We start from the raw sequence: 22,389 nt of genomic DNA, 5'->3' as shown, positions 1-22,389 counted from the left end.
GTGTAGTTTCAGCTTGGCTTGGTATCAAATCACATTCTGCTGGTGTGTTGCAGTGATGGATAGAAGCCACATTTGATAGAAGCCACACTTTGAGTGCTTTACATTCCTGTTCCTCTGCATCCAATGAGCATCCAAATCAGACAAGTGACCCATGTCCCATGGGATGGCACCAAATCCCTCTCATGTGGCTTTGAGTTAGGAAGAGGAGGGGTCATGGAGCATCGTGAGAAATGTCTCTTTGCCAGGCCTCTTCCCCTCTGGGGTGGACAGTGTGCCCAACTGCTGGCACTGTGGACAATTTAAAGCCTAAGGGATTTGAGGTAGGAATTGGAAATGGACCAGAGACCACCATGCTGTCAAATGGTTCCTCGTTCTCTGGGTTGTTTGGGCTGAGGCAGCACCACAGAGAGAAGCTCAGGTGGTAAAACTCTGCCCTTTAAATTAACAAGTGATTGGGAAAAATCTCAGCCTGATTTAACTCCCTTCTGAAGCATCTGGGCTTTTTATTGATTGCAATCAGAGACAGAGAAGGACTTTACAGCTTCTTTGCCATCTTCTGAAATGTTATGTGACAAACATAACACTGGTATTATTTCTGCTTTGAAATGTTAGTTTATTATGGTAGTGATTCTGGGAAGAACATTTGCAACATTCTCAGTTTCTGGTGGACTTTCCAAAAATGAAATAATCTGGAGGTTTTGGTGTGGTATTTTGTTTGGGTTTAGATTTTTTGATAGGAGTTTTGTCAACTGATTTGGTCACATTGGCCCTTTGCTAAAGCAGAGTAGTCACCTGGCAGGTGTTAAAATAATCTAATAGAATAGGGTTAATCTTCTCTCTTTAATTGGACAGCCATATGTAACACACCCAGTGGGCCAGATAACCTTGAAATTGAAAGTGAGAATAAAGACAGATTTGAGAGTAAAATATCTTTAGTTACAGGTGGTAAGGGGTAGAAGAAACAGGAGGGAATGTTCACTGATACAACAGCACGACCCTACACAATCCCTTTTCTCCATCCAAACCCTTAGAGAATGCTTCTCAAAAGCTGGACCGGGATATCTCATGCTTATCTTATCCTATATGCTCTTATAGGCATTGCAGGATTGTTTGTTAAGTACAAACTTGTGCAATCTTGTTGGAAATGAACCTCAACAAAATTCAGGGCCTGTCAGAAAACCTTTCTTTGATTCCATAGATCACTTAATCTCCATCTGGAGAACCTATTAAAACCCTGTTGCATATAAAACATTAAGGGAAGGCCTTGTAAAACCCTGGCTCAGGCCTAGCACTTTGGCTAAGCAGAAAGGGACTGTGGGAAAGGGGCTCAGCTGAATTAGGGGTAGAAAAACATGTTATGTAACCATTGTGTGTTCACATTCTGGTGTGTGGTGGTTGGTTGAATGATGTTTGCTGTGATTTAAAACTGTGGAGCTGATAACAAGGCTTTAAAAGGCCTGGTTTTTTGGAATAAAGGTCTCTCCTTTGCAGCTGCCTGGGCACCCTGGGTCACTATGGACCCTCACCTACATATCCCCATCACTGTAGCACCAAAACACTCCATAACCCTTCATGCATTTCCCTCTCCAAACACCATGGAGGGATTACAATTATTTTTACAAGTGAAGAACTGAGGCATTGCAGTTGTGCCCTAGGTTAGATAAGAGGCAGTGACAGGACAGTCTCATGGTGTCACCCTGAGTGAACCTCTGTGTCACTTGTCCCTCTCCTGTGTTGTGACAACTGGGATTTTGTTCAGGACTTGCATACAACTGTAAAACTTCCAGTTAGTTGTGGTAAAGTGAGTGTTTGGCAAATGGGGATGTGCCTGGCTCTAACTCCTGATGACATTTATTCCTGCTGGTCCATGCAGCTGGAGAAGGCTGCTTGCAGACCAGAGCACAGGGAAAGTCAAATAGGCCTTTCCTCCCACCAACCCAAAATAAATGCATCCTTATAAATGCAAAAAGTCACTTTCAAGCTGAACAATTTGTAGATGCAGCAGGACTATGCAGGAATACAATTAATATTCTGGCTATGTATGGGAGTGAGAAGTACCTAAGTGTGTCAGAGCGTGTCAGCAAACATTATAAAAGGGATCCAGCAGCCGTGCTCTGGTGCTGGGGAGTTAAACTTTGCTTGTAAGGGTTCAGCCAGCAGTTTGCCAGCCCTGTGCTGCTTCCCTGAGGGCCAGCACACACCTTCTTGTCAGTTTGGGATCAGGCCAAACCCTTCCTTTTGGATATCCAAGACGAAAAGGCCTTTGTGATGATGGAGATGGATGATTTCTGGCTGAGTTCTGGCATGGCCTATGAGGATGTCCTGGGTTGAAGTAGTCTGGTACCCTGTAATGTAGCAAAGTAATCATTTAAATCTATTCAGGAGAATAAAAGAAATCTCAGGTACAGTGCTAACTCTAACCACCACATATTACAGCAGGTTCTCAGACACAGCTGAATGCAGCAGTATCAAGATATAAAGCCAAGAAAAATGGCTGAATTAAGGTATAACTGAAACCCACCCAAAGCCCATTCATGATCCAGTAATACCTTACCATTTTCTAGTGATCTCTGACAAAATTCACAGTTTCTAATATTCTGTCCACTGACAGTGCCATTTTTGTCAGATATGGAGAAGCCTTGTATATGAATACAGTCAGCTTCAGCTCAAATCAGAGTTAGGTGCTGGACGAGTAACATGCTATGTAAACCCAAATTCTCCTAAAAAAAGTCCTGTCCTGTCTCTCAGACAGAATGGTTCAAATTAGTGGCTGTCTCTTATGTAAGCCAATTTTTGTCCCAGTTGCTCTTTTATGAACTGGGGACAATGTGGTCCCCTCTTGTACCAGTGCTGTTGGGAAAATTAGTCCATCAGTGCTTATAAAGCAGCTGTCTCCTGCAGTGCTGAGCACTTTAGAAAAGCCATGAAGAGCTGAATAGCTCTGTCCTTGGAGCAGGCTTTGAGTAGCATGCAGTAAGCAGCAGCATAGGGTTGCATTTTGAACAATAAGGAAAAGCCAAAATACTGAATAGCCCACTCATGAATGACCCGTGAGGATCCTGTGACAGAATAAAGTGAGAGCCTGTGGAAAAGCACCCTGTGCTCCTGCAGTTAAAGGCTGTGCCACAACAGTGACAAGCACAGGGCTGAAGGAAGGCTCTGTGGACCTGTGCAATGTCCTAAGTTTAAGAGCTCAGCATTGTGACATTAAGGTTGGCTCCTTTGAGGGCAGCTCTCTGTGTGTAATGGGTCTGGTGGTAAGAGCTGAACCATCTTCTGGGGGTGTTCCTCTCATGCTGGTCTGCAGGGAGCAGGATGTGTCTTCACTCCTTCCTAGAAGTGAGTAGAATTCCAGATTTGTGTGCCAGGCAGGACAGGAGATGTGTAATATGGAGTTATACCATCCTATAACAGCTGGAGTATTCCCTAACAATTCTGAGATGTGTTGTGTGTCTGTTTGCACAGCCTGAGGAAGGCCAGAAGTGGGAACAAGAGCACAATTCAAGAGCAGCCATGTCTCCAGAAGTGAACCACTGTGATGATGAAACACTTATTTTCACCCAACTTGCCCCTCCAGAAATGTAGACAGACCAACAAAAAATACAAATGTTTTAAAGAAGGGTTGCTTATCTGAAGGGAAACATTTGTTAGGACATTGTGGGGAAGTCAAGTAGATAGGACAGGAGGGCCTAGAGGAGTTTGACTTGTTCACAGGGTGGGAGTCCAGTAAATTAAGCACATGTTAAAATTCTTTTTCTCAGTGATCCATGAGCAAGGGGCTTTTGGACAACATCAGAAAAGTTTATGTAATACTGCATTATGGGCTACATATGTGAGAGCTCTGAAGGCCCTGTGCCTACAGTGGAAATATTTTGGGATCCAAAAGTTGGAAAAAAACCTGTCTCCTGTGTCATTAAGTCAGTGATGTGTTTGGTTTTGAAAAGGCCAAACAATGAATCAGGCTTTAAAATGGAAGCACTGTAGGTGTTGCCATCAGCTTGTTTAAAACACCTGAGTGCCCAAGACTGGCATGGCAGTGACTCAGATCCAGCTGGGAGCAGGAGCCTGAGAAAGCCCTCCCAGGGCAGGGCAGATGGGACTGGCTCCTGCAGGGTCATTGGGAGAGATCCACACATGGGCACAGGCTCTTCCTAGGGGACAGCTTTGCTAAGCTGGGCTCGCATCCCAGGGGAAGTGCTGGAAACCTTGTACCACTGAAAATTGGGCTGGGCACGATGCAGATGTGAAAATACAGAGTCCTGGGACAGCTGCTGGGGTGAGCTGCTCTAGGGAGGGGATCTCACCCTCTGACACACCAGGCACACTCACAGGGTGGAGTTCTCCTACCTGCAGGATGGGTTTTTATTTCCAGCACGCTGCTTTGTGCCCACGAATCCTTCTGGCATTACCTGGGGTGTGTAAGGAGGGTTAATGCAAGAATTGAGACATATCCTGAAGATCAGAGTGTGCCTGTGTCAGAAGGGGACGTGTGTCTTCCTTGGTGTGTGTGCCTGTGACACCTCTTACCAGCCCTGAAAAATGCATGTATTCATCAGAAGGAGAAAATATCCCTTTGTGTTTATTCTTATTTAACATTGTTTACACAGAAAATGGAGAAACACATCTTTAACCGTCATGTACGATTTAAAATTATGTCAGTACACCCGGCAGAGCTCATTCTGCAAACATCTACTCCACCGTGTGGTCTCTGCCAGCTAATGCTGCTCTCTGCCTGGAGCACACTGCAGTGCCTCTGTTAAATAGCCTTTGTGAAGGTTTCCAGAGCTCGAAATTAAAAATGCAGAAAGCTGGGGAGGAGGAGAGAGCTTTCAGAGCAGGGGTTCTCTGTAGCTGGAGCGTTAGGATGTCTTGCTACCTAATTGCTTTAGAATATGTGGGCTTGAGTGAGTCCTTTTTAATGAATAATAGGCAAATGCAAAAATGGCAAACCCCAAGCCCCCAGACGGTGAAACACACACTAATGAAGACCTGACTTGGCTGGCAGGTGTGGAGCTGATTTGTAAAACAGACCATACCAGTTTTGAGGTGATATCTGTGAAAAGAAGCAAACCTTGTGCGTGCTGCCCTCGCCTTTGCTCCCTACTCCTGCCATCCCTGCTCCTGCCATCCCCCATGGCAGTGCCTGCTGCCACTGCCTGTGAGGGACAGAGGGACCAGCTGCCCCCTGTCTGCCCTCCCAGTGCACTGGCAGGGAGGAAAACAGCGCTCCCCCTTCCTCTCTGCCCTCCCAGCCCCAAACCCTGACCCTGCTGGTGGTGCCACGAGTGGGCTGGAGCTCCCTGGCTTTGTGAGTGTGGAGATTATCTGGAGATTCACCCGGTGCTGATCCAATGAACCAACGCAGCCTCACAAAGCTGGAGGGAAGGGTGCGCAGTTCTCTTTGCAATAAATCACATGGCGTGAAAAAGGATTTCTTTAGCTCCTTTTCTCCATTATTCTCCGTATCTCACCTTGTGGAAATGGGTCTGTAAGGGAGAGATTTAGGCTCACATGGCAGGAAAAACGAGCAGGGCAGGGGGAACTGAAGGTAAAGGAAGGCAGAGTTCCTGGAGGTTTCTATAACTTGGGGATTCCAGGAAGAAGAGATTCTTTCTTCTTCCTGAAAGAATAGGAAGAAGCCCTGAAAAATAAACCCAGCATGGGCCTTGGTACTAAATCCTTCCTCAGGATGCTGTCACTAAAGCAGCTGCATAAGAAATCCTTAAAAGCAGTGATGAGTCCAGTCCCAGAGAGGGTTTCTGTCCAGAGAACTGCCCAGCAAGCTGGGTGCTGGTCTGAACATCTTTGGTTTTACTGAGTTGAGCTGGTAACCTCTTCAGATCTGGCTGCCTCCCAAGTAGGGAGGGATGAATACTGCAAAATGTTTCAGTTTCCAGTGCAATTTTGAAACTCATTTGCTTTGACTGAATTTGCACTGTGTTTATGTAAATTTATAAACACTGTAATAAATTTATCTACTTACAGAAAAGAGAAATTTTAGGAAAAGGCTGCAAAACATTGGTGAAACACAAATTCTAATTCAACAAGAATATTCACAGAACCTGATTTAAATGAACATTCAGTCACGAAGCAGAAGCACAGCATGTGGTCTGTATATCTAGCAAACTATGGCAAGCATAATCCAAAATTCAAACAATGGTTATCAGCTTAAATGCTTTAAATTAAATACATGTCATTGTTTCCTGCAATGACTATGTGACCAAATCCTAGGTTTTTACAGTGGGAATGAAGACCAAGATCAGGTAATAGGTGCAGGCTGCTAGTTTGCTTGTAGCTATCTATTCTGACTGTGTTTTTTCCTAACCTGGGAGAGTCTGTGCCAGCACCTCATTCTCATCAGGCTCTGTGGGATTGTGACCTGCCACATTCATAAGAGCATTCATGGGCATGGTCATTAATGCTCTTGGATTGGGATATCCTCTAGTGCCCTTGGTCCAACCCTCACTAATTTGGAAGCTGGTTTTGTCTCCCTTTGTACCTCTTGGAGTCCATAATGTTTCCTGATTTTTTGTCTTCTGGGTCCTCCTCCTAAGAGCATCCTTAAGCAGTTCTTTGATATAATTTAGGGGTTTTTTCCCCCTTGTTAATTTTATACTGAACACATTAGTTTATTTACAGCACAAAATAAATCTAATCTGCATAGGGCAGATTTGGAGGCACTTTCTAAATTAGGGGAACACTTAGAGCCATGTGAGGAAGTTCATTGACACAAATGACAACTCTTGCCCCCTGAGCAAAAGAACTGGTCTCAAATATTGAGAGATTATGTATTATTTTAGGACACACTTGTTTCCCACCATGGAGATGCTCTTCCCAGAGCATATCTGTATTTCTACTTTGCCTACCCAGTGTTTGAAGCTGCAGGCAAAGAGTTAAGCAGTGGAACCAGCAGCAAAGTGCTCCAGAAATTAGCTGGTTTAAGACAGGGAGGACGAATTAAAAAACAGTGCAAGATGCAATTTTAAAGTTATCCTGTTGAAGCTCTTGCATTGGAGGCATTAGCCATGAGGGAGATGACATCAGCTGGGAGCAAGATAATAAAATGAATGCAGGATCTGTAATGGGCACGTGGGAGAAGCTCGCCGTGTGTTTTGGCCATGTCCTGATATACGTGAGCTCTGGGAGACAGCTCTACATGTAATGGAGTCAATAATCAAATCTGAAGTACCAAGGAACACAACTTGATGTTTCCTTAGAGAGGCCACAAGTTTGCAGCAGATGAATAAAGAGAGGCTGTGGTAGATACAAATTTGTCTTTAGGCAAAAAGGAAAGAAAAAAGACTTGAAAAGTGGAGGCGGGGAGGAAATATTACACTGTTTCCAGACTGGAGAGAAATAGTAATGCCTACATCAGAAAGTTAATTAATTGTTGTTACATTGATAAATATGTGATATACCACATCAAAGACTAGCTAAATGATATTTGGAAATTAATTTGGATTCCTATTAAACAGAGCTCAGAGGAGCTTCCCAAATGAATAACTTGTTTGTTAAGCATTGCTTCCTTCTGTTTATAAAGTCTTTTCAAGTAAAGACAACTATTTTCAACTGTTCTTGTTGTTTTAAATGAACTACGAGATTCATCTCTTACCAGACATTCCTGACACATCCAAATACTGCAAATTGCAATGTCTTACTTAGGATCTTATAAAAATTAGGTATTGCTTACCTCTTTTCTCTATGGGGATGACTTAGATAAAGTTATCCCAAAAGTCCCAACCCCCAAATTTAATATTGATGGTGTGCTCATTTTCTCTAGTGTTAAATATTATTAAAAGAAAATGTAAATGTGACATATTAACTATATAAATATAGGTTCAGATTCTGAGCTCTTAAGAAAGTTTTTCTACAGTAAGGATGTTGTTTTCTTGGAAACTGTGCCAAAATACAGTAAAACTCGTGGCAGTTTCTGCTTTTATTAAATGAAAAACTCATTCTTCTCATTCTGCTCTTCTGCCAGTCTTATCCTGGTCTAATTCCACCTACGTCTCTGGAAGTACTTCAGGTTTTTATTAATGTCTATGAGTTCAAAAGCAGATAGGATTTAGGAGAGCTGAGTGCAGAGAGTTTACATGCAGACAAAGAGAAGAGAGAGAGAGAAATTTGACACAATATGCTGTACAGTGGGATGGCAGCAACTTTCTGAGTTGTCTGTGGAATTGTAGTTGTTTAAAATGTCCAGGAAAAAAAAATCCATCTGGTTTCTATACGAGCAGAGAAGTGGCTACCAGGACAAGGAGGTGGCTTCTGCACCCCAGCAAGCCCCCAGGGCAGCAGTGATGGAGCTGCAGAGCTGCACTTGGGTGTTTGAGCTGCCAGAGAGCTGATGGGTGGGTTGTGTCAGCCCAAGGAGCAAAGCAGCTCCTGCTTGCTTAGATACCCATAGGAATTTTTACAAAAGAATGTCACATTAATTTTGTATCCTTTGGTTCATAGGAAAACATTTATTCATCAGGTTTGGAAATGAATTTCATCCTCTGGTTTACTCCCCTCACTTTTTTAAGTATTTCACCTCTGTTAGTTTTATTTTCCTTTCTCTTTGCCAATTAAACCTATACTTTGGGTCTTCAGATTCTTAGATTTTTTTTTTTTTTTTGTCAGGGGATAGCACTGCAGGAGTGAATCTCTTGTTTGCATAGGTGTGTTTAAAAGATTAAGGCTGAACAGACATTCTTGTAATAGACACGGGATCAATGAAAGCTCTTCTTTTCTCAAGAAGATTTAAGGCTTAGCAGCAAGGTTGATTTTTTTTGTTTGTTTGTTTTAACTGTAGAAGAAGTTGCATCTCTACCTGGGCTTCTATTATTTGTATGATCTTCTACAGAATTCCTGAGCAAGAATTTACCCAACTCATCCCAAGCTTAGCTGGAGATGACACAGTTCTCTTCCTGCCTGTATCAGTAGCCAAATGTTTTCTAGGTGATCTTTGCAGCAGGCAAGGGACCTGATTTCCTCCTTCTCCTACTTGTGCCACTTCCAGCTTTCTAATTTCTTTTTAAAAATTCAAATTTTCAGTTTTAGTGCTCACTCTTATTGGCAGCCTCCTGAGTTTCAGTGAGGCCTCACAAAGAATTTGGATGGTACTCTTTGGGGCTGTGAGCAGGACAATCCAAGTCAGGACAGTGTCCTGGGAGGGATCTGAGCCAGGGCAGGAAGGAGAAGCCAAGGTGGCATCCATGCTCCAATGCCTACAGGGTGTGATGGCCAATAAGCATTTTAACTTGTTGGTTTGGTTGGCCAACTTTTGTGTAGGCAATTGCAGGAGGGGAAGAGACAGAGGCCCTGGGTTAGTGGAACAATGACATTCATGCTTTAAATCCCTTAAGCACAAACCTAATGGCCATTGATTACAACGCTCTGAAGAGCCCTGCTGAGTCAGAGCCTGGCTGAGGACAGGCTGAAGGTCCAGTTTGGTGGTGCAGTGTGTGAATCACCCTCACAGCTGCACACCCTCAGCCAGAGCTCCAAAGAGAAGGGAACCCCAAGGTCAGGCAAGGCTGCTCCAGTGCCAGCCTGCCAGACTGGGAAAAGGCAAAGGATGCAGTGAGCACAGGCTGTGGAGGGGAAGGAGGCTGCATGCCAGAGCTGTTCCTGTTGATATTCTGCTGGCCATGTTATTTCTGAAAGGTGCCATTGCTGCAGGCTCTCCTCAGGGGAGGGTTTGCTTTGTTTCCCCCATGAGAACAACATTTAACTACTTCAGCCACAGAATATAACCCTAATTCTGCAGCAGATCTGAGGAAAGGCCACAGCCCTGCCAAGTCTATGTCTGGTTCTTTAGTGTCTGTTTTTTGTGTGTGTGTGTGTGTGCAGGTGCTCCCTGCTGGGGTTCGATCTGAACCGGCACTGGGCCAATCCCTCTCCGTGGGCTCACCCCACCCTGCACGGAGTGAAGGAGCTCATCATCGACATGTACAACAACCCGGTGAGTGGGCACAGAGCTGCTGAGCCCCCCTTGTGCTGGGGGAGCCACCCCTCCACCGCAGGAGATCAGGGAACAGCCGGGCCTTTGCCACAGGAAGCACCAGAAGTGGGGAAAGCGCACGGAATGATGTTCAGCTCAGATTAACTATGAAATAATTCTGAAAGCTGGGCCTGAATTCAGTTGAGCTGCTCGGAGCAGGATTCAAAACAGCAGGCCCCCCAAATTGAATTAGGGAATGGCAGCAAGGCTTAATCCGGGGCTCTGGCGGTGGTGGCTGTGTGGTGTGCGGGGCAGGAGGGAGAGAATGTTTGCAAATATTATATAAAGACACATGAACACACTCATGCTCGCTCAGAGAGGCAGAGGTGTTCCTGAAGGTGAAATCTTAGCTAATCAGAGGAGATGGATTGAGGAGAATATGGAGAAGAGGAGTGGGAGGGAGGCAGACAGCTATTGAATGTTTGACATCAAAGCGCGGAAGGATTATTGAACGTGGCACCTAAGAAAAACTGCTGGGAAAAAAAAATGGATATGGGTAGGAAAAAATCACTACCAAAAAATAAGAGGAGATTTTATAGATTATTATTTTTTTCATTATAGGATTCCTGGTATTTGTCTTTTCTTTTTGCTTCTCACAATGGAGAGGGAATTTGAATCTTTAGGTCCCTGAAGTTTTGCTAATTTTTCCTTTTGTTTTTTCTTTCTTTCCTTTTTGTTTCTGGGAAAAAGAACCTGGCTACCCTTGCTAATAAAGAAAGAGGATTCTTACCCCTGGCTACATCATGTAGAGGATAAGACCTCCTTTAATTTAACTCCTGGCTTTCCCAATACATCTTAATTAGACTTTTTATCTTCCAGTAATACCTGTACAGAGGAGTTTTTAGGTACAAGGAAGATAGGTTAATAGATAAGATCGTTACATATGGACTGGAATCCAATTGCATGAAAAATATTTTTCTTAGCCCACTAATTGTTTGGCACAGAATTTGTCTTTCTATTCAGTTTCTGCAGCACCTTGCACTGTGCATTGTGCCTCTGACCAAGGCTCCTGAGCTCTATTAAAGCGATGATGATAATGATGGAAAGGCCCAGAAAGGAGCTTTGGAGCCAGCCTGGTCTTTCCTCTGTTTTCTACCCCAAACAGAAAGATAATTTTTGTTCTAGATAATGGAGTGAGCATGCAGATTGCTTTAAGAAGAGGTTTTTTCCAAGAATGAAGAGGTCTTTAAACATTACAAGAAAGCTGGATGTAGGGAAGTGCTTGTAGCCAGTAAGGCAACAAATCCTGGCAATATTAAAAGTCACTGTCAGTAAAGTAAAGCTATTCTTGGATACAGGGGGAAGTTCTTTTCAGCTTCATCCCATTCTAAGGAATCTTTGAAAATTCTGGTAGCTTCCAGCTGTCCTGTGTGTGAAGAATGAATTAATTTGCTTTGGTGACTAAAATGAAAAATCAAAAGAATTGTTTGGTGAGAGCTGATCTGAAATGGAAATTATTTTTTTTTCCTCCATCTTTCTGACTCCCACTCTCCCCAGTGATCAACCTGAGATGAACCAGTTCCAGTTAATTTCTTTATGAGGGAAAGAAAAGGGACTCTTTTAACCATTTAATTTTCAAGGTTATTTAATTTTTTTTAAGTACTTTTTTAGAATTTTTTTTTATTAAAGTCGCAGCAAAGTTCAGGTTGCTGTTCAGAATTCCATTTCTTAGTGAATTAGCTACCCACCAAAAAAACCTTCTTGTCTGGCCTTGTCAACACCAGCCTTCCTGGCAGTATCAGGAATGCTCAGCAATACAATGCAGTATATGGGATTACTGTTATTTTCAGGAAATATCAGATTCTTAGTCCCTGTGATCCCAGTAATATTGGTATGAAAAGACCATACCCAAAGTGCTGGGACAAAAGGGGGAGGGAGACAAGCCAGGTGCCATGGGACTGTCCATGCACCATCCCATTTAGCAGTGACTGCTCTTACTGAGTTAAGACAGAGTGCCAGAATAAAACCTGCTTTGAATCCCTTCAGGCAGCTAAAAATTTTAGGTGCTTTTCAGGGGTAGAATGTTACTTTGAGATGACTATTACATGATGGATGGCTGGCTGCATGCACAGGTGACCTGCTGCAGCAGAGCTGGTGTCAAACTGTGTCACATCAGGCATTTTGCGTTTGAACACATCTGTCCTGCCACCCTCTCCCCATCTAAAGTCTTCCCACACTGGGGAAAATGAAGTTAAATGCAAAACCCAATTCCCTGAGAAATTATGTAATAAAAAAATAAAAACCTTCATCCCTCCCATTGCAGACAAGATCTGCTGTGAAGGGCTGTCCACAGAAGACTGGATTGTTTAAAGCAAGGGGAAGTTTGGCTTCATGTTGGCATTGCAGAACAGCTCAGTGCAGGACTTTTAGATGTATTCATTCCCTTAAATCACTTAAGGAAAATTAGCTGCCATAAGACCATAAAACCATGTTTTAAATATTGCTGCATAGGAGGATTTTTCCTCAGCTCTGCAGTATGGGAGATAAGCTCTTTCCTTTGAAAAAAAGTTCATTCTGGAGCAGGGAGGATGAGTGACACAGAAATAAGTGAAGTGGGTATGAGGCACATGCACAATGCCACAGCTACAGTGATTCCAGCACTGAGTGTTCCAAGGCTGAGTGTTTGCTGTAGGTACTGTATAAAAATAATCCAAAGCACTTGTGGTTCACTGTTCTTCTGGGTTTTACGAAGTGTGCTTATTTTATTTTCTTTTTAAAGTGTTTCAGATTCCTTAAGGATCATATTGCCCTTGGGAGGGAATGGGTGGGTTGAGAAATGAGAAACAATAGGAAGCTTTTGATCTCCATTCCACTGATTTTGACACAGTAACTCTGATGATCAGTGCCATCATGTTGACCTGCATGGAGTGAGGGGTTGTTCTCAGCTGTTTCTAGTGGTATCAGTCTTGCAGATGAGACTGAAGTGATAGTCTCCTCCAGATATGTGCTGCTGGCTGGGGATATTTCTGTTCCCAAGCCCTTTGCCTGCCCATACATGAGCAAGCAATGTCTTCCCACCACTCCACCAGATGATACCTGTTGATGGTTTCCCTGTCTGTGCTGGAGCAGGTAGCAGAATGATCTCAGAGCATGAATATATTGTTTAAACCAACATGTTTGCAGTTTGTTAAAGCATGTGAGCCATTCCAGCACCCTTTAAAAACAGATTTAGTGAGTGCACTTACTGCCAGCTCAGCCCCCTTGCCATGAGCATTGTGATATGGCCTTTTCTCTCAGGGGCTGCTGTGATTCTCCCTTCTAGACCTCTCCCTCACCAAGTTCTCCAAAGGAAAACTCCCACACACTAAGCAGCTACTCAGTGTTTTACCTTCAGTGTTCATTGTGCAGCATTGTCCTGTGTTTACTGTGCCCTGTGCAGATCCTGCTCTGAAGATGGAACTGTTCATCTCCTCGTAGGCTCTTTTGTTCTGCTCACTGCTATACCCTGGGAGCACTACAGAACTGTGGATTATTTTGGGGGAGGGACCCCTGTGAGAGACAAATGTTTCATCCTTGTGTGTATAGGAAGCAGTTATGATCACACCTACTCATTTGTGATAGATGGTTTAAGGTGCCTGGGATCAGATTTGTTTCCTGTCATTCAGCAAAGACTGATACCTTCACTGTCTGGTATCTACCCCTTGCCTTCTGCAAGGAAGATTGGGATAGACAGTTTCTGTCCTTTGGTCCTCCTAGGACCTAAGAGACGAGGAATAGGCTGTGACTGACCATTTGGGATGAATCTGCTTCAAGTAATTTGCTCCTCCCAGGTGAAAATGCAGACACAGGGCTCCCAGGCACTCTCACTGCAACACTGGACTTTGTGTTCTTTCTTCTGTATTTCTTCTGTTCTGCCTGTTTTCCACCTCCTGTTGAATTGAAGCTGGAGTCCTACAAGCAAATGATTCCTTTGCTAGATGCTGTTCACCTTGTGCCCTGAGTGAGCCAGAGACCCATCCAAAACTGAAAAAAAACAACTTACCACTTAAGGGATGTGCCCCTTAATTAGCATCTCCTTTGTCATGCACATATGTACTAAAATTTAAATTATTTCTGCAAAGCTGACCTTTCTTTATCCATCCCTGACTTTGGAGTGCTTGATGTCGCATACTTTTAATACTATTCTGGGTGAAAATTTTCTATGCAAAATGAAAGTCCCAGCATGCTAAACTCTTGAATCATCTGCTGGGCTGCAACCTTTAGATCCACCACACAGACATCTGCCACAAGGGCTGATGAATTAGCTGATAGAGGATGGCAATCTGCAATTGCTGAGGACAGGAAAGAGGGAGGGAAGGAGCCTGTGGGCTTTGGGGGTACCTGCTGACAGCAGCATTAGTAATAAGACAGGATGAGTAAACACAATACTGTAGGCATGGGGAGGGTTGCTATTTGAGGGTGACTGACAACTTTTATGTTTTTGAGGATTTTTTTTTTTAAGATCCTGTGTGCAGGCTCAGATTTGAACAAAATCATCATTTTCCAATCTTCCTGTGTCTCTGAGGAGGCCCAGCTTTTGATCCAGGTAGGTTTGAGTGGGCAAGCAGTACAGGGGAATTAGGCTGGTAAGTCAATGTAACTGGATTCTTCAGCAGATGATGGTGTTCCTCTTCAGAAAGAGAATATATTTGCTTTCTTCCAAAGTTATTAAACATACAGACCTCTGGGTTTGTGTTACCAGCTCTCCTCAGACCCTTCTTTAGAGGCTGATGGATGTCCTCCTAGGACTGAATACCCTCAGAACATCCTGCACCTCACTGCTGCAGGAAGACAGCAGAGAGAGCTTGTTCTGGGGAGAAAGGCCTGATCTCTGAGTTCCAGCTTGTGGCTGACAAGCCCTGATAACAGCAAACAGGTGAAGGTTGAGTGCTGTGTGAAGCAGGTGAGCTCCCAGATGAAGGGAACCACATTGTCTCCCTTGTCAGGGCTGCCTGTACTGTCCAGCCCAGCCAGGTGGTTTCTCTAGGTTTTCCCACTGCCAAGGAGTACAATCTTTTTCCCCTGGCTGTGCTCACAGATTTCCTTTCCACGTCCTGGTTCTGCCATTCTGGTTCTGTGTTTTCATTGCTGTCAGAAGGTTCAGCAGGTGTTTTTACCATCCAGGTCACTTCCCAGCTGTTTCCAAGATGCAGTTTGGGTGTTGGTGTTGATGAAGTCCCTCCATCAGTGCCCATCTTCGTGCTGCTCTGTTTCAGGCACCATTTAAGCCACCCACTGCCAATGCTCTTGTTCAGCATACATCTTTTCTAGACCTCCAGTAGCACCATTTGGAGTGTACAGTCAAGGAGAGGAGTTGTGACTGTGCAGGAGCCGTGGTGTTGTGGGACAGCTCCACATGCAGCACATCCAACCCCCCACTTTCCCCATTATCCTCAACTTTTGCAGTGAAACAAATCAGGATTTTTTTGGTTTTTCTCTTATCCCTGCCATATTTTGAGAGAGGCATTCTGTTTTTATGGAAAACTAAGTCACAAAATACGGGCTTAGAATCTTGGAACTCGTACTTTGCAGGTTGCAACTATCCCCAATGGCAGCATTGCTTTAGTGGCCTCACGTCCTCTCTGCCTTGGGCAGTGCCACATTCTTCACCAGACAATTCCACATTTAGAAATATGCAGCTGGTCTCCAAGATGTGTGTGCTTTGCTTGGAGAGTGACATAAATTTTATTTTTGTCAGTCCTGTAAAGTGTGTCAATCTCAGAGGCTCTGCTTCCACTCATCTCCTGAAATGATGTTGTTAGTATTACCATCAATGTGATACTGGATATTTGACAAGTAAAGTACAACAACAGATTTTGCAAGGTTTTCACATCAAAACTGTACATTTAGGCTTCTTATGCTATAAGCCCTCAAGTAGCATTTTCTAATCTAACATTTGAATGACTGCAAGCAATTGTTTTCTCTTCAAAAACTCTTCCCTCATCATCTCCCCTGATCCTGTTATAAATCAGAGCAGCAAACTGGAAAATATTTTACTGGAAAATTATAAGCTCGTTCTCATTCTAGCTGAAGCCAGTTTGGATGTTAATAAATGTTTGGAAAGGCTGTGGGTTGGGGTTTGGTGCTGCTCAGAACTCACTTGGAGCCAAACAGATCAGCTGAGGTCTGCATCATCTGGTGTGGGGAGTCAGAGCAGATTAACACAGGGTAATGAGCTCTGTAACATCACACACTACCTGGCTCCATTTTGCTGTTAGCAGAGCTCTTGCACTTCTTTCTCCTGCTAAACAACTCAGTAGTAGTGAATAATCATTTTTAACTCAATCTTGAATTTTAACAACCCACTAGGAAGTGATACTCAGAGAGTATCAGACATCCTGGGCTGTCATTTGTACCTGATGGTTTTCACTCCGATATCAAAACAGTCATTGCCAGGCATCATATCTGCCAACAACCCTTGGGATAATATAGTATATGCTACTCTGAGTTCTTCTCAGGCAGAATGGCCAACATGCTGCCTCTTATTTCTCTCCTCCTGAAACTGGAGGAGGGATCCCCTCTGCTCATGCAGTGTGTGTTCAGCTGTGATAGCCTGTGTCCATTGCTATGGCAATGCTCCTGTTGGTACCATTTGTTGGTGTTGCAGGAGTGCCCTGTACCACTTCTCTCTTGCAAGTCCCTGTTGAATGAAGTGTAAATTTCAGCATTTTGAAAATATCATTCTTATTTTGGTTCTTTGTTGAACAGTAGCAGGGACAGCCTTTCTCTCAGTGCTGTAATTTAGCAGTCTGATGTACCCACCAAAAGCTTGTGGATTTTGACTGTTTCACACCTTCCTGTTGGACCAGCATAATCAGAGTTACTGATGCTCTAGCTAACATTTCTCTTCATACAGGCTGCATAGAAGTATTCCCATTAAAATCCACTCATTGTTAAATAAGGATAAATTTGGTATCTGCTGACAGAAGCAAAGGTGGTGTGTGCAATCATTTTTCTGATAAGCAATCTTATCTATGAGAGTTCAGAAGAACTCCTCAGTTCCTTTCATGAAATTTTAACAATTTTACTTCCTGGAGTAAACATTCTCTCTTGATCTAGTAATATGTTCTATGTTTATACCTGGTGAAGCAGCTTCTGATCTCAGCAACTTTCTTCCCACAGTCCTTTAAACACACACAATATTCAAAGAAACTTGCAAATAGCAGAGCTGGTTTTACACTAGAACAGATTATTTGCAGGAGATGCTGAATCTTTGCCACTGGAGGGTTTTATGACAGGTATTTATTGGAAAAAGGTTAAGATAGAGTTAATTCCCTTTTGAGGCAGTTGAATACACTCAATAAACTCTACAGATTTCCTTCTCATCTCCAATTAATCTATGATTTTTATCCCTTCCCTTTGATTTGTTTTCAACATGTAAATCTTCATAAATATAAATGTATATATAAAAGTGAATATATAATTTCTCTGGTAACTTTTAGGAATCATTAACACTGTTAGATGAAGTTCCACCTGTAACTGTGAGCTCCTTGTTAAAGTGATAGTCAAGGAAGGGAGTGCTTTTCAGGCCAACCAGTGCTAATAGTCTTATTTTTTGCTGAGTAAAATTTCTTTATTTTGAAATTATAAATCACATTTCATCTAAACTAGACAGGCTTTTTGGCTGGTTTTGTTTTGTTTTGATCACACTTGCATGTTCACAGTCTAGCTCTGGATGATGCTCCACTGTATTTTTGTCAAATACTCCAGAGTCTCCAGGAAACAAGTCTGAAATGTGTCTACAGCTACCAAATTTCCCTCTGTTTGTACTCAGTCATTGTGCTAATCATTTCATAGTGGTAATCTCTGACACTGGTTGTAGTTTCTTTGGTTGACTGGAGTTTTTTTACTATCCCTTTTGGAAATGTTTTTATCTAGAATAGGAACAGTTTCAAGTAAAACTGATAGCACAAAGAAGAATGAAATGTTGTAATCCCAGTGACTAAAATCTTTTTTTTCAACACAGTAATGGCCAGTTCTCATTTGTACCTGACACATCTGAGCTGTTCTCCATGATACTCAGACACCTGCATGAAGCACTGCAGACAAATTAATGTGTGGTTCACTGTCATATCTCTAGATAAGTGTCCCTTTACTCAACTCTGACATTCTCACAGGTTGTGTTAATTCCTGCATTCTGTGGCGTGGGGTGTCTGTGTTTAGTACTTCTGGTACTGCTCTAAACCAGTTTTGGGTGTTTTTTCAGGAGTTTGGCACTCTGAGGAATCTCTGTGCTGCTGCTGTGGGTTTGGGGCAGGCATGTTAGTTATGACCTGCACTTTGCAGTGATCTACTGTACACCTTATCTTCTCTTCCAGGTGTTTTATTGCTATTACATGGAACTTATGGTGTTGCTTTCTTAGTTTTAGCTCAGCATCTCAGCCTCTTTCTATGGCTCTTTAGGGCCTTTAGTCAAACTCCTCTCTTTTACCTTGGATCAAAATATTATCCATCAAAGCTTTAGTATCCTCTCTACCATCAAAACATGGTTGTATTTTCCTGGCATGTGCCTAGGGGGCTGAACACAACTCAAATATCCCTCTGAGGAAATAGTGTCTCCTAAAATAGTTTTTTGAAGACGTAGAGCCATGTTCTCTATTTTTCTGGGGGCATCTGCCAGCCCCCTGCTGATGAATCAGAGCCATCTCTTCAAAGAATTTACCCCTTGCCAATGGAGGAAAACATTCCCTCTATATAATACATGTATTTTTTTCTTGGACTGAGTGTACAAGAGGGGTTCAGCATGGATTCTTTTCTCCTTCTGTTGCATCCTCTTCCTGCTTATACATTCTCTAATTCTTACAGATGTGATGCTATTGAATTCCTCTTATCATCTGCATTGGGGAGAGAGGGTTTTGGATTTTTTAATTTTAAGTAGCATTAATCAGGGAGTGGCTGACATGTTCAGTGCTGCATTGAGAGTTTCCTCGGGTCTGGGAGATATCATTAAGCTCCTCCTCAGTAATTCTGGTTTCATGTTTCTCCTCCCCTTCTCAGTTTTTCAACGAGACACGGGAGTTTGAGATTTATTTTTTTTTAGCCACTTATGAAAAACTCCCCCTTTGCTTCTGCTCCTTCCCCAAGTGCTTCTATAAAGTGGGTCAGAGCCAAGGTCACTGCCAAATCTGCTTCAGTGCCTGCATTTGAACTGCTGAGCACTGAGGAGAATGAGCTCCTGCACAATGCAGCTCTCAATTCCAGCTGCCTCTTGCCAGAGCTTCTTAGAGTCAGGGCTCCTCACAGGATGCAAGTGGAAACGCCTGGAATGAGCTGAGCCATTTTATTTTCCCCACTTCAGAAGGTGTTGGGACCATGCCCTTTGTTCAATTTTCCTGGGATTGCATTTGCCTTTTAAGACACAGGGGCAAAGTCACTGCCAGGGCTTTTTTATTTGATACAAAAGAGCTCTTAGTATTCAAAAATGATTTAGAGACAGCTGGCCAAGTGTTTGACCTAACTATGTCTGCTCATGCTATTCTACTGGTGTGAGATAGCAGTAATAGAGCCAGTGGACAATTAGCCCAGTGCATGCAATGAAGATGGGTAAAGTGAAATGCTGATTTTAAATGAGAATATTGACATAATAGCATCTCAATCAGGCAGCACTGGAATAGCAGTGTAAAATTGTACACTAATAACAGAGGAAACCAAGCCAGCAGAGGAGTGACATTACAGTTCAAAGAAAGATCAGAAGCAAAAAGGAGAAAAGAAAAGAAGGGAAAAAAAAAGGCAGGGAGTGGAATTGTATCAACAAGTACTGAAAAATCCCACAATCTCTGTGCATTAAAATTTCACACCAAAATGGAATGGTAGCACTAAGCAACTCTACTGTCATGCTCAGAATTGCCACAGAAGCAATGAAGACTCAAAGAATGTAATGGCAGAGCCTAATTAAGGGTCATGATTAAAATTGATGTAGAAACCACATTTATAGACTTTAAAAATGACATCTTCTGGAAGCAAGAAATCAAAGAGCCTGAAAGAGAAGAGCATTTTTTTTTTTAAATTTGTCCCTCAGTGAGAATTAAGTCTTGATTGAAGATGCACCTGTCATAGAAACATTCTGTAATAATAAATATAAACATGCTCAAATTCATCATTCCTGGTAGCATATGAAAAAGCAAAAAGACCTTAGAATGGCACATACTTCTGAAAGGAGGCCAACATAAAATGGAAAAGAAATCTAAAAGCAATAGCTAAAAGGGCAAAACAGAACAAAATAACACTTTGGGGTGACATGGCAGCTATATAAAATCACCATTGTAGGATGCATTTTTGTAGCTTTACCTTTATAGAGTGTGTTACCCCTATTTGAAAAACTCCAGAACTCATAAAAGGTTACATGAGAAGTCAGCAAAGGGGATTATTAGACTGAAGAAGGTCATTAGCTTTAAAGGACACCCTTTGAAGTCTTGCCCAAATGAACTAAGGAAAAAAAAAAACCCACAGTACACTCTGGTAAGTTAAATGCAAACCCATAATAATAGCAGACAAAAACAATTTTGAAGAATAACTTGCTAAAGGCATAAAAACTAATAATAAAAACTTTTTCAAACACATCAGAGGCAAGAAGCCTGCCTGAAGGTCTATAAGGTTGATAGATGATCAAGATGTAAAAGAAGTGCTCAAGGAAAATAAGGTCTTTCCAGAAAAGCTAAATGAGTTATTTGCTTTGGTGCTCACAGTGAGGAGCCTAAAGGGAATTCCCACATTAGAGCTGCTCTTTATGGGGGACAAGTCAGATAACATGGATAACAGTGGTTTAATGGGAGTTTTCATTTTTGAAAGTGGAATTTATGCATCTGCTAGCCTTTTTTGGGGGGTTGGATGAGCATGAAGATAAAGGCAATCAACCTGTTGCCTATTTTGAATTTCTGAAAAGCACTGGTAAATTTTTAACCAAATTATTTTAAAGAAGTGAAGAATCCAAGTTGTCTTGGATGATCAGAACTTTTTGTGCTCATTTTTGGTCTTTGTTGCATTGTTTCCTTAAACACCCTGTGCTGCCCATATCCAGGGATCTGTGTGGCTGCTCTTTCATGAGCATGTGCATGGCAAAGAAAGCACAGCTCCTCTGACACAGCCTCTTGTACTATTCCCTGATTAAAGTAGATGTTTGGTGGCTGGATTGGCACTATCAGGTTTGTGAACAATCAATAGTGTTTGTTCTGCCTAAAAGAGGGCTCTGTTCTGTCCTGTGTACCTTGGGTACCTCTGCATTCCTCTAATTCTGGTGCCTGGGGACATCTGAATTTTAGTGGAGGTACTTTGCAGTGGCATAAAAAACAAAACAAAACAAAACAAAACCAAAAAAACCAAACAAACAAAAAAAAACCAAAAAAAAAAAGAGGAAAAAAAGAGTGAAACTGTGTTTTGATGGGAAACGTTTCCATACCATATGATTTCCCTGGATAAAAGATCATTATCCTCAGGGGAGGCCATTAAATTGTCTTTGTGACAATACACTGAGGTATAGGATAGGCCCACTGATTTCTTGGCATATGCCATTCCAAAATAGTAATCCCAGATAATCCTGTAGACAGGATTCTCCACTGCTTGTTTTCAGTTTGTGCCTGGTTTATTGTGTCAACCAGAGCCCATGCCTGAGAACAGGAATCCTGTGAGAAAAACAGAGCAACTGCCTCACAGCTGAAAGGAAGGTAACTAATGGAGCCAGTGGGGATATTTAGGCAGATAGGTTTTAGTTACAGAGTGAGTGACTCGAGCTGAACGGATAATTCTCTTTCCCTTCTGCAAAATATAATAGATACCCTTTATGATTTCAAGTTGCCAGAATCTTTTCCTTTTGCAAACTCATCCTGTGAGGATTGTAACGAAGCAGAGCTGCTTCCAGAGTTGCTGTTTTCCTTAAACCTGAAAAACTGCTTTTTTAGTTTCATAGCCATCAAAAAATGGCTTAATGCTGGTAGCATTACTAGCTGGCTTTTGCAGGCAGCAACCCTGCAGTTTTGCATATGTTTTCTTGATCTAGAGCCCATTTTCAGCTGTTGAATGGGGTCTGTGTCTCTAATGTTCCCTAAGTGCAATTATGAAAAGAAATTGCTTATTTGAATCATTAATCAGTCTCTGGATGGCTGCAAGTTCTTATATTTCATGGCTGGTTTCCATGATGTATATGACCTATTCCTAGCATTGCTCAAGCTGCACTTGAACAAGACTTAATTCCTACTCTTGTTAAAGCTTTTTTACTGTCTTCCTTCACTAGTTTATGCTTAGAAACTCTCCCAAACCCAGAGGACCAGTATATGCAAACCTGCTGGAAAGGCTCCTCAGACAAGAAAACTGAATTAACAACTTAAATCTTTCAAGTTAGTGCTACACGACAGACCAATGTTTCCTATGTGGGTGCATTCAGTCATCTCTTCAGAATCTGATTACTATATGCCTTGTGAAAAATCCAATTA

At 42.5% G+C, this 22,389-nt stretch overlaps 1 protein-coding gene across 3 annotated transcripts in view; it reads left to right on the top strand.

Annotated features, from left to right (window-relative positions):
- The window catches only part of LOC129124075 (BEN domain-containing protein 5), an 883,204-nt gene that overhangs the window by 730,282 nt on the left and 130,533 nt on the right, over positions 1–22,389 (top strand). For all 3 annotated transcript variants that reach the window (XM_054638799.2, XM_077182498.1, XM_077182497.1), the window contains one exon: positions 9,835–9,946. In XM_054638799.2, coding sequence (XP_054494774.2) covers positions 9,835–9,946 — 112 coding nt within the window. The remainder of the gene's footprint in view (positions 1–9,834; positions 9,947–22,389) is intronic.

This window comes from Agelaius phoeniceus, chromosome 8, assembly GCF_051311805.1.
Source record: "Agelaius phoeniceus isolate bAgePho1 chromosome 8, bAgePho1.hap1, whole genome shotgun sequence".
Classification (NCBI taxonomy): Eukaryota; Metazoa; Chordata; class Aves; order Passeriformes; family Icteridae; genus Agelaius; species Agelaius phoeniceus.
The sequence above is the reverse complement of the archived record's forward strand: the minus strand, read 5'-3'. Positions and strand labels throughout refer to the sequence as shown.